Raw genomic sequence first — 12,500 nt, 5'->3', positions numbered from 1 at the left:
TACTGCACTTTATACACAATTTACTTACTTTCGTATCAAGATATATAATTTTATAACATACAAGCCAAGTAAAAATGTGTTCTAGTCATCTTAGACTTAAATAGATAAACTTGCACTTTTGTACCTTGTTTTGTACCTCTGTTTATGTATTTATGCTTTGTTTTTCCTGTCTAATTTAATGTTGTGTACTTTATTGTTGCTTGTTTTTATGATTTCTTTTGTGGGGACTGCGGATGTAAATTAGCATCATTGCTAAATCCGGTGTATTTACTTTACATTGATATGTATTATATGTTAATATGCGGTGTCCTTCCTTCCTTTGTGTTTCAGTGTCATTTTGTTGTGGATCAGGATGGCTTCCTGTCGGGTGGGCTTCCTCTTCCTGTTCTGCTTGCTGTCTTACAACACTGCCATGGAACCAGCTGGAATCAAAATACGCATCACAAACTCAGGCCTGAATATGTGTAAGAACCAACACTTACTATTCTGTAGGCTACTGTACTATACTGTACTGTAACTGTAACTGTAACTGTACTGTACTGTACTGTACTGTACTGTACTGTACTGTACTGTACTGTACTGTACTGTACTGCAATCATTTTAGCAAAAAATAAATAAATATATATATATATTTGTAGTAATTTGGATAATAATATTTTTGGATAATAAATCGGTAAAATCAGGCAAGAATGAGAATTAAATAACATAACCCTAACCCTTACCCTAAAACCGAAATAAAGTAACCAAAAAACGGAAAATAAGTAACAAAGTCCGCCCAAAAAACGAATTTTCATGCGTGCCCACCCGCTCTCGCCTAGGCCCAGCCTATACTAGCTGTACTGAACAGTACTGTACGGTACTGTACTGTACTGTACTTAAAGGTAGGATAAGTCATATTTGTTTGGGTCAAAACAAAACGTTTTTTTTTTGTTAAAAGGTTAAAGAACTATATCTGATAGTAGGCTATTCATTGCTATAGACCCCTTATTAGACAACGTCACACTGATAACAACCAGTATGCGTGTGCAGGCCGGCATAAAAAAAAAACACCACTCATAAGATGCAATGGGAAAGTGGTCACCAGAAGCTTCCTGGTTTGATACCCTACTCCTGGTTTCATGTCAAAGTGTCCCTGAGCAAGACACAGAACACCTACATTATGCTACACTACACTATATTAAGATGATGTACTTGGCATGTTAAACATTTATTTTGTGAAGTGAAATAATTGTATTGTCTGTATTATGTATTTATATTCTATATGAATCTGTATAAATATTCATATAATTTGTGTGTTTCTAGTGAAAGAAGAGGTGCTGGAGTTTCTGCGCAAGGAACTCATGACAATCACATGGCCTAACGTTGAATTGAAAACACTCAAACTAAAAAAGTAAATATAATAATACTATTAATAATAATAATAATGATGATGATGATGATGATGATGATGATGATAATGATGATGATGATAATAATAATAATAACACGTACAGCACCTTTAATATATGACAAGTCATTAAGTGTGTATAGTCGTTTGACAATATTTTGTCCTCTCTGTCCACTCAGTTTGACGGTAACATCGGTGTATTTTGGTCATGGAGATCTGCACGTCCAGAACAACCATTTCTCGCTTGGGCTAACGGACGGATACATCACGGCCAGCACTGATGAATATGACTTTGTGGACCCAGGGGCGGCTAATGGATTTAAGCAGAGGTACAGTAGTGCTACACCAAAAATTAAGCCACCAATAATGTACTATGTTATCACACTAGTTTATTTTGATAGGCCCTTCCCTAGTAGTAGACATTCATTTGTGAAAGACAGACATAATTAATGGAGCAAAAAATACATTTTAGTAATTAAGTATTACCTACACCTTTTTGTACCTTTTTGGCTATACTGCTGTATTATATGATTCATATCCATTCATTGCAATAACAACAGACACAAAGTTGTTTCGTTTTATAAGTTGTAAATTGGTTGAGAACACAGCGACGCATGACCGTATCGCGCGTCGGAAATCGCCGATCTACAAACGCACAACAAGTCACCTCCGCGATGCGTTGTGGGCTTGTACAATCGACGATACCGTTGTGCGTCGAAGCATAAATCAGTCAGCATAGGCATAACATAGAAAGTGAAGTTCACCAGTTGGAATGTGCAGCAGCAGTCAGTTCAGTTCTGCGCACACGACAGCCCTGTTCACTTGCATTGAAGAGTGAACTACACATGTGTGAAACTTACCATTGCGGATCAATGGTAAAGATTTTTGCAACATTAAGTTTATAATATAATATTTACCTTGTTGGTTTAACTATATAATATTTACCTTGTTAAGTGTGCCTGCCATGTAATGGCAGTGGCACACTTATTGAGATCCGCCATACTTAATAATCCAGGTTTATTTCACGCCCCAAAAATTTGATTGTCCGTAACAGCCGCACGGTTTACACTACCGCAACAATATATACATCAAAACGTGGCCGGGAATGATGTGCTCGGAAATGAATTTCCGTCACGCGTTACCACTGCGACGTTATTAGCAAAAAACGATGAAACTCCGCCCCTTTTGGCCGCACGTACCGCGCAAAACGCTTCTCCTCCCACACGGTTTACCCGTTAGTGGCAATGTATGCATCAAAACGTGCGGGACAACCGGCCCACTTACCACATTACTTTTCTCGCCGTTTCGCGTTACCACGGCAACGTAAATAGCAAAACCACGTAGCCGCGCCCCTTTTCAGTCCCAAATTCAGACTCATTCTCACAAAACCACTCTTCATCCTCAGTCCCCCATTCACATCCATGTTATCATCATCAACCTCAGTCCCCCATTCACATCCATGTTAACGGTTACATTGAAATGGACCCGGATCTCTTCTCCTCTCATTGGCCACATGGCCAACTGGTTATCAAAGAGATTGGATGTTGGGGGTCCGGGGACCACGTGGCCACGCCCCCAACCACGTAGCCACGCCCCCTTATAGTCCCCCATTCACACCCATGTTAACGGTTACAGATCCGGTTTCTTCACTCATCGGCCACACGGCCAACTGGTTATCAAAGACTTTGGGTGTTGGGGGTCCGGGGACCCCCAACCACGTAGCCACGCCCCCAACCACGTAGCCACGCCCCCTTATAGTCCCCCATTCACACCCATGTTAACGGTTACAGATCCGGTTTCTTCACTCATCGGCCACACGGCCAACTGGTTATCAAAGACTTTGGTGACCCCCAACCACGTAGCCACGCCCCCAACCACGTAGCCACGCCCCCTTATAGTCCCCCATTCACACCCCTGTTAACGGTTACAGATCCGCTTTCTTCTCTCATCGGCCACACGGCCAACTGGTTATGAAAGACTTTGGGTGTTGGGGGTCCGGGGACCCCCAACCACGTAGCCACGCCCCCAACCACGTAGCCACGCCCCCTTATAGTCCCCCATTCACACCCATGTTAACGGTTACAGATCCGGTTTCTTCTCTCATCGGCCACACGTCCAACTACACCGGGTCCGGGGACCCCCAAAAAAATGTTTTCCGAACTTTTTTTTTTTCATATTCTTTTTTTTACCCCCAAATTTTTTTTTCCTAACTTTTTTTTTTTCAATTTTTTTTTTTACACCAAAACACTCTCTGAGGGGTATGCAACTCAATGGTCCAACCCGGACTTGGACCTTTTCACTTCCAGTTTGAAAAGTGCCCAAAACGCTCCGAAACTTCGCCTACCCCCCCTAAATGGGGGTCTGCGAACACATGTGTCACAACAGGAAGTGGATTTATCACTTCAGGTTTTGAAAAGTGCCCCAAATGCTCCGAAACTTCGCCTACCCCCCCTAATTGGGGGACTGCGAACAATTTTATAATGGTCAGTTCTTGCGTCAGACCTTCGGAAGTGGGTGAAACAAGCACTAAAAACTATTTTAGTAATTGTTTATATATTTAAAAAAAATATTAGATTTTTTTCCAAACATTGTTTTAGATGCTCATTCTTACCTTGAATTTTTCGTTTTTTTAATTTTCCTTTTCTGACTTTCGGTTTATTTTTAATACATTTTTTAATCATTATTTTGCTGCTTTTATCCTGGGTGCAGTACGTTAGTCCGACAGCGCATTCCTCCGACAGCGCAGCGCTCCGACGTTTCAATACTAAACCCGAACCAAACCCGCACCCTAACCCTAACCGCACGCGGATGCCACATAGTCGGAGAAAGGGTCTGTCGGATTATCGCATGCCTCCCTTTTATCCTAAACTTTTTTGCCCGTCCGAGGGGACCAAAATGCTACTCCTCCCACACGGTTGACACGGCCCCGCCAATGTATACATCAAAACGTGCGCAACGACCGGGCCAACCAGGCTATTATACCACGGCAAAGTTAGAGGCAAATCCCCTCAGCCAACGCAGGCACACTTACATTTTCGTAGGAAATTTGTTTCTAGTTGGTTTTAGCATTTAAAATATAGAATGTATTTTAATATGTATTATTCAAGGAAGAGGTTTGGGAGAGGTGGTGCGGCCCACTAGCGCCCTCTATTGACGGTGATAGATTGCTTTATCATTTTACAAACACCTTAGGCTCAGATCACACATTGGAATAAGATAGACACAGACACAGCGGAGATCTCCTTCACTTTTTACTTGCCGCAAGGAGTAAATGTACAGCTTGACCTGAATCATTTCTAAAGTACAAATACTTTACATTGGTTTATATAGCAGACATGAGAAGGAGAGACAGAGAAGCACAGCAGGGAGGCGTGACTAAAGTACTTAAAAGTATCAGAAACAAGCAGGTACTTAGAAAGTACCTAAAGTAATAAGTACAAAAAGTAGTTGAGGCACTTGAACATTGAAATAGGCACACCTGATTGGTGCAGAGCTATACAGAGTATTTTGGTTTAGGACTCATAAGAGATAACGGTGGAATGCCAAACACTGTAACTCACAGAAGCTTTGTAACAATAACAAACCACCTAATATGCAGTCTTTGGCTCCTGCACACATAAGGAGAAGAATATACTTCATCTATTCAATTGAATGATTAATTAGTTGAACACATTAACAATATGAATGGAACTTATAAACCCACATTACATAGAGAAACTGAGAATCGGCTCTGTCAGACGGGCCGACACCGGCTTGGCCGTATATTAAGGGGGTCGGATGCTAACATTCAACGTCCTAACTTTTTTTGTTCTGATATATTTATTTGTATTTCCAAATTCAGGCCAGAAAATTATGTCAACAATCAATGCCGTGGGAACCCAGCGAAGACCCGGTAAGGACGTGCTGTGATCGGCCAGTATTCGTTTTTTGCAACTATGCCTTACCCAAACCTAATTCCTTACCGTAAAACTATGCCTATCCCTATCCCTAACCTCATAAGACGTCTTACAAAGTGTCATAAGAAGAAAGTTCTGACATTGGATGGATTATTTTGTAGCATGTAAGGACCTTTAGAGTACCCGACCCGGCCCGGCCCTAGTGAGGTGAAACCCGAACCGGGCCGAGCTGACCAATGGCCATCATTTTAGGCCAGAGAATGGCCCGCTAGCTCTGTGTATAATAATGCACTACATTCTGCTAGAAGAACCACCTTGTATAATAATGCACTACATTCTGTTAGAACACCTTGTATAATAATGCACTATATTTTGCTAGAACAAAAACCTTGTGTAATAATGCACTTATTTCTGTTATAGAACAAATAATGCACTGCTTTCTGCTAGAACAACCACCTTGCATAATATTGCACTACATTCTGGGACATTCCGGCATTTACATTTTGTTGAACCTCCATGAAATGAAAATGAAATGAAAGTGAAAATGCATACACAAAACCTCCATAGGATACACATTTTATCATGACATATTTCTGGGAATTATATTTCAAATTGTACTATTTATTTGTTGTCACAGGGACGCTAGTATGTCACAGGGACTTACCCCCAATCTCAGGGCGGACACTTTAAGCCTCAAAGGGGTTAGATTAGTCCAGGCTGCACCCCACGTCTGCTACAGCCGTGGGTAGTCAACCTGGCCTGGCGGAGATCTCCCCCTAAAGAGTGCACTTTTCTAGCATTGATCATGTTTTTAGTGTCTTATTGTTAACAGAAGTGTTGTTTAACAGAAAATCTGCAGATTCCATCAATGTATGTTTTGAAAAAGTGAACGTGAACCTGAATGTGACGCTAACAAAAGATGGAGATGGACGACCTACAATCAACATCGCTGACTGTCGTGCTCAGTCTGGCAAGCCAAAAATTGGAGCGACTTCTGCTCCGAAACGGTAAGCATGCAGTGATTGTGTCACTTGTACTAAAAGTGGGGTCCAGGGACCCAGGGACCCCTAGGGGTCCTTGAGGGGGTTCCAGGTGGTCACCAACAACATTAGTTAATTAGTAATATCATAAAAATCTTTTAACCCTATTTTATACAGTTGTATGAATATGAATCTTCCCTTATGGGGGTCCCTGGCACACAATCTTTTCAGATGGGCGTCCGCGGCCACATACATATACATTTGGGGGTCCTTGACATGACAATTATGACACCGGCTCTCAATGTTGGGTCCTGGGACAACCTAACGCTCAGGATTTGACAGTGTAGATTGGGGTCTCAGAGATTTAAAAAAATGGGAACCAGATATTACAAGTAAAAGCTATGAATTCAAAGTTCTACAAAAAAATCTACTCAAAATATACTTAAAGTAGCAAAAGTAAAATGACTCATTATGCAGAATGTCCCATTTTATCCCAGGTTTTCTTTTAATATGTTTTCAATGTTTTTTTTAAAAAGTCTTCTCAAAGCAAATCTACAAGCTCTCAATGTGTCGCATCGCGATGCACTGTGAGCTTGTACTGTAGCTGTTTTTGAATAAACAAAGTATAAAATAGCCCTAAACTGGTTCATGTTTTGTAATAATAATCTCAATCTACAAAGTACATTGTAAGTAAAGTTTTCAAATAATGTCGACGATGTTTTTTTCTTTTCAGCAACATGCCTAGGTATGTGGATAATCCTTTCGAACATTTGTTCAACGACATGCAGTTCAAGATAAAACTCACTTTCAAAGTGGAGCTTGATAGCCAGGTGAGCCGCACCACTTTATCAATATCTAGATATTTCTATTCATGCATTTTACATCCCACAGTGTTTACCTAAATAGAAGGCAGCCACATGGGGAATGTATTACATAATGCATCCAAGTAACTCACAAGACAATATGAACAAAAATGAAGTTCAGTTCAGTTGAGACGTATCAGTAGAGGTTTGGATTGTGTATTTACCTTGCCATGATGTAATTGCAAATATTGGCAAGACATAAAATGTTTTGCTCCATTGATTAAGGTCAAGGGCAAGCGTTCACTTCATCGGTCTTGGAGTAAAATACTAAAACCTTCAGTACATACACACATAAGCGTTTTGAATGTGTACTGTATCTGCTTTAACATAACATGAGTACACATGACTGCTAGTTTTATCGCACCACCACCAAGCTGAGCCTGCATGGGACAGTGGCACGAACAACAGGAGAAGACATCGTTCTTCTTGAAAGAGTGTTAATATCCATAGTACTATAGTAGCTAATGCAACACCGACAAGCACTGCAAACACGTGCTGCTCACTCACACAAAATGTGGAGGTGAGGTGAACGACAGTTCTTGAGGTGAGGGCTTTAGTGCATGCGTGTGTGTGTGTGTGTGTGTGTGTGTGTGTGTGTGTGTGTGTGTGTGTGTGTGTGTGTGTGTGTGCGTGCGTGCGTGCGTGCGTGCGTGCGTGCGTGCGTGCGTGCATGTGTGTGTGTACATATATATATATATCTATATAATTATATAATTATTACTATTATTATTGTTGTCGTTGTTGTTGTTGTTATTATTATTAGATATTATTATGATGATGATTATTATTATTATTATTATATTTATGTCTTTATTTTATATCTGGGGCTTACCAGACGGGGCTATAGCCCTTGACGGCCATATCTAAAATCGCCCATGCTAGTAAATCACACATAGCATTACAGGACATCAAAGCCTGTTAAAGGGATATGTCACCTTCATAAACACTTTTGGTCATTTTATCACACCCTCTTGCCCTGCCCTCCTAATACGCGAGGGGGCCGTGTTTTTTTGATAACTTTTTTCATTTATTTTTTATGTTTTTTGGGGAAAATGAATAAAAAAGGAAAATAAAATAAAATAAAATAAAAAAGTTATCGAAAAAACACGGCCCCCTTGCGTATTAGGAGGACAGGGTGAGTCACCAGAAACAAGGACGGGTGATTTGATGAATCCAACATGTTAAAAATGGAGTTTGAAGTTACAATGGGTTTGTATAGGAAGGGGGCGTGTCTGATAAAATTAATATCAAATATCTAAATATTCAAATCAAATCAAATCAAATCAAAGTTTATTTATATAGCACATTTAAAATGACAAGGTCAACCAAAGTGCTGTACAGGTAAAAGCAAAACAAAGCAAAAACAAAAGGCAAAGGAAGCAAAACAAAGAAAAAGAAGAAAACAATGCAATGTAAGCCGACAAGAGTGAACAATGAGTAGGCGCAGACAAACAAACGTTAGCACCAATAGTGGGAGGTAAGGCTGCTTTAGTTGTTGCTGAATGCCAAGGAGAAAAAATGAGTCTTTAGTAAAGATTTGAAAATAGCTAATGACTGGGCTGCTTTGATACGTAGAGGTAAGTGATTCCAGAGCTTGGGGGCAGCCACGGCAAAGGCCCGGTCACCCCTGGTAACTTTAGTGGGTGCAGTTGGCAAATATTGAATCAAGCAACTTAAAAACGGTCTGGGTGCTCACAAAAGCCTGGTAGACGATAAAATTACCCAAAGTTTTTTTGAAAGTGAAATATCCCTTTAAAGTCTCTCAGAGCCTTCAGTCGTTCTGTCTGACCTCGGAGGGGAGACCATTAATACTATCTTATTAACTGAGAGGAATACATTGATCATCTATTTTCAAATAGCCAGTGTATAGGATTAAAGTGGTTTAACTGATCTTGATACTATATAAACAGATTTTTCTAAGGACCCCCTGGAACCCCTCAAGGACCCCTGGGGGTCCCCTGACCCCACTTTGAGAATATTTGCTGTAGGATCTTGCGCCCATTGTCGAATTTCTTCAGTCACCTGAGCCTCACCTCTTTCTGTCTGTCTGTCTGTCTGTCTGTAGGTTTGCAATAATGCGAAAAAGACAGGTCGGGATCTCGTGAACGGCATGTTTGGAAAAATTCCAGGTATGTTCACACAAACCAACCACAACCATAACAATCTGACTCAAATACTATCATACTAACTATCCCTAAGTGACTTGCCGATGAGTTGATGAGACTTGTTTATAGTGGTATAGTGTCAGAGCATCCATCCATCCATCCATCCATCCATCCATCCATCCATCCAACAGGTTATCCAGAGTGGGGTCGCGGGCTTAACAGTTCCAGCAGAGAGTTAAAGGCTTCCCTTTCTGGGGCAAAATTAGCCTTCATGCTGAGGGCCGAGGGTGGGTGGGTATATTAAAAAAAACATCTGGTCCTTGGTCTGCACTGCTGCACTGGGGCGTCCTCCCAGTGGGACGTGGCCAGAGGACCTCCCTAGGGAGGCGATCAGGAGCATCCGTACTAGAGGCCCGATCCACCTTAACTGGCTCCTTTCCACGTAAAGAAGCAACGGCTTTACTCCCATGGCCCTATCGTGCACAACATCACCTTGTCCCCTATTAAATGGACAGCGTGGGCCCACTGCCCATATATTATATCCTCTCCCGGTGCTCACCGTTAAACTTAAGCCGACTGCTGAATTTGCAGCTGGAGGTGTGGTTTATCTTAAAATGGGGCGTGAACACAATGCTATCGTACTCACAGACTTTAGGGGTTGTAATAAGGGGACCTCTGGACCTTAACCACAAAGTGCAAAGATTTTTGGTTGGACACAAGACCGTGCCTCGGCAGGCACCTTCATGCACATATACTTAGACACAGTTTAATTCATTCATTTTGCACCCAATTGCTGCTGTATAATTAAAAGTTCTCTGTATTCAGAAATGTTAATTTAGTGTATTAATTATGATTTGATAACCACTCAATTAAATGCTAGAAGTTGAAATCGGGCGCAAGTCGGGCACATTCCCAGAAATGGGGCGCCTATTTTTACATTAGTTGCGTGCATGCACTCCAAGGTATCTGATCTACAAGCTCACAACGTGTCGCTCTGCGATGCATTGTGAGCTTAGATCAGATATTTTCAGCTCTAGCAGATAGGAAATGCAGGTAGGATAGGAACAGGTAGGAAATGAAGCATCCCTGCACACACGTTTTTGGAGAGCTTTGGACAGCTCTGTCAGGCCCAATACAGAGCCTCTGTGAGGAAAGAATCATCTTCATGCAGCTGATAAATATTCTCAAATAGCTTACCGTGATGTCGGGAATCCATAGCGTCATTGTGCTTGCTATGTCGTGTCTGTCTCTGTAGCTACAGACATGTATACATACATGTATACTGTACATGTCTGGTAATACATGTATTACCAGACATTTTGCCGTTACGCACAAGTCACACAACATTCAGTCTCTCCCGGGTGACTGAACTGCTCACACTATCCCTAAGGGAGATACCAACCTCCCATCTGAGAATATCGACCGCTTGTACCTGCTACTTTATCCCACACTTCCTGACCATAGCTGAGAGTAGGAACCAAATTGACCAGTATATTGAGAGCTTTGCCAGTGGCTGCTGCCACACGCAAAGAAACTGACCTAAAAACCGACCTAAAAGGACTTCAAGTGAGTGCTGGTGATCTTTTTAATTGTATTGATAAATACGTATCCTGCAAAGATGAATGATATGTCTGTCTTTCTGTCTGTCTGTCAGTGGATGCAGAGATCGTCACGTCTATCCACATGGACTCTTCTCTGCTCGCTGACCCCAAGCTGACTAACATGGGTGTGGACATGGACTTCAGGGTGAATATCTTTCTATTCTGTTCTGTTTTGTGTTCTATTCTATACAATCCTTTGTTATGTTTATTCTGTTCTATTCACACTACCTCTTGTATCGTAGATGTATCTGAGTGTTTGTTTGACACGCGTGTTTCTGCGCACGTGTGTGTGTGTGTGTGTGTGTGTGTGTGTGTGTGTGTGTGTGTGTGTGTGCGTGCGTGCGTGCGTGCGTGCGTGCGTGCGTGCGTGCGTGTGTGTGCGTGCGCGTGTGCATGCGTGTAGGGGGTGTTTTATTATTTGGATACGAACAACAAGCGTGTGCAGAGTGCTTTTCCGGGTAGTGCCGTGTCTCCAGTGATCACTCAGTCTGCCAAGATGTTTTATGTGGCTGTGAGCTCACACTGCTTCAACGCTGGACTGTATGCTGCCTTCTCTGCTAACCTACTGCAAGCCACCTTCACTGACACGGTAAACACACGCACATTATCACAAATAATCCATCTCCAATAACAATTCCACTATAAATGTGTGTAATCTCCGTTCGTCTGTGTGTGTTATCCAGAAATCCGACCGTTATATCCATATATAGGCATATACAGAGATCCGGTTGTCCAGAACCTCCGATTTGATATGTGGGCATAATTTAACCCAGATATGGGCATATGCCTGAAGACATCAGCTAACTCCACAGTATGAGTATAACAGGGACACAGACAGATGGCAACAGAAATATTGATGAAACCACAAATCCCCTTATAAAGAGTATACCCGGATGTCATCGATAGGACGTCATAGTACTGACGTCATAGACTGGCCTGGACTCAATATTAGACCGTCTGTCTGTGGGAAAAGCGGGGAAAGAAGCCTAGCTATTTTATAGCCAGAGCTCTGATCAACAGTCTGTGGCAAGTTTCGGGGCAAATGGAGTGATCGTGTGTTGAGCAACCCCGGACATATTTTGGAGGTCATTTCAATTAAAGTATTAGGATAGGATAGGATAGGATAGGATAGGATAGGATACTACAACTACTACTAATAATAATAATCATAATAATACCGTAATCATAATCATCATCAACATTATTATCATCATCATCTATCTATAAAAACAGGTATAAATCTGGTATAAATCTGTAGCAGATCTGGGCCTCTATGTCCATTTTTGTCTTGTTTCATGAGTTAATTTCTTCTTTTCAACACCCACCTTGTTTCCAGGTGCCTGAGGCTGTTTACAGTTATCTGGTGAATAATAACTTCATGAAGGCGGTAAGTTGATACCAGAACAGGAGATTTCATGGAGGCCACGAAAGCCTCTCAGTTTGGTCTCCTGCCCCTCAATAAAATGATCTGCCCTGAGGCCACAGTGGCCTTGATGCCCCGCCCACACTGCCCCAGCTGATTTCAGCGTTTACTCCTCTGCATCGTCCCTGTTGACATTTTCAGACACTAATTCTGAATTCTTACCCTGACGCGCCGTCTTCAAATGAGTCCAATGACTCTGATTAGTCCAGAGCAAAAAAGCATAAACATTTGACAGTTTCTACAAA

The 12,500-nt window shown here is 41.7% G+C and overlaps 2 protein-coding genes and 1 long non-coding RNA gene across 3 annotated transcripts in view; all 3 read left to right on the top strand.

Annotated features, from left to right (window-relative positions):
• The window catches only part of LOC311063476, a 3,278-nt gene extending 1,594 nt beyond the window's left edge, over window positions 1–1,684 (top strand). Inside the window, exons 2-4 of the long non-coding RNA XR_014602596.1 lie at window positions 331–464; window positions 1,303–1,390; window positions 1,567–1,684. This is a non-coding gene — a long non-coding RNA (uncharacterized lncRNA). The remainder of the gene's footprint in view (window positions 1–330; window positions 465–1,302; window positions 1,391–1,566) is intronic.
• Window positions 1–12,500, top strand: part of LOC311063456 (protein NLRC3-like) — a 621,663-nt gene that overhangs the window by 318,947 nt on the left and 290,216 nt on the right. The window lies entirely within an intron of this gene.
• LOC311063467 (phospholipid transfer protein-like) overlaps window positions 5,273–12,500 on the top strand; it is a 13,207-nt gene continuing 5,979 nt past the window's right edge. The window contains exons 1-7 of the mRNA XM_084082945.1: window positions 5,273–5,279; window positions 6,132–6,290; window positions 6,997–7,093; window positions 9,192–9,255; window positions 10,886–10,977; window positions 11,236–11,421; window positions 12,169–12,219. Coding sequence (XP_083939071.1) covers window positions 7,001–7,093; window positions 9,192–9,255; window positions 10,886–10,977; window positions 11,236–11,421; window positions 12,169–12,219 — 486 coding nt within the window. The 5' untranslated portion in view covers window positions 5,273–5,279; window positions 6,132–6,290; window positions 6,997–7,000. The remainder of the gene's footprint in view (window positions 5,280–6,131; window positions 6,291–6,996; window positions 7,094–9,191; window positions 9,256–10,885; window positions 10,978–11,235; window positions 11,422–12,168; window positions 12,220–12,500) is intronic.

Source organism: Gymnoscopelus microlampas (assembly GCF_963454915.1).
Source record: "Gymnoscopelus microlampas genome assembly, chromosome: 16".
Classification (NCBI taxonomy): domain Eukaryota; kingdom Metazoa; phylum Chordata; class Actinopteri; order Myctophiformes; family Myctophidae; genus Gymnoscopelus; species Gymnoscopelus microlampas.
The sequence above is the reverse complement of the archived record's forward strand: the minus strand, read 5'-3'. Positions and strand labels throughout refer to the sequence as shown.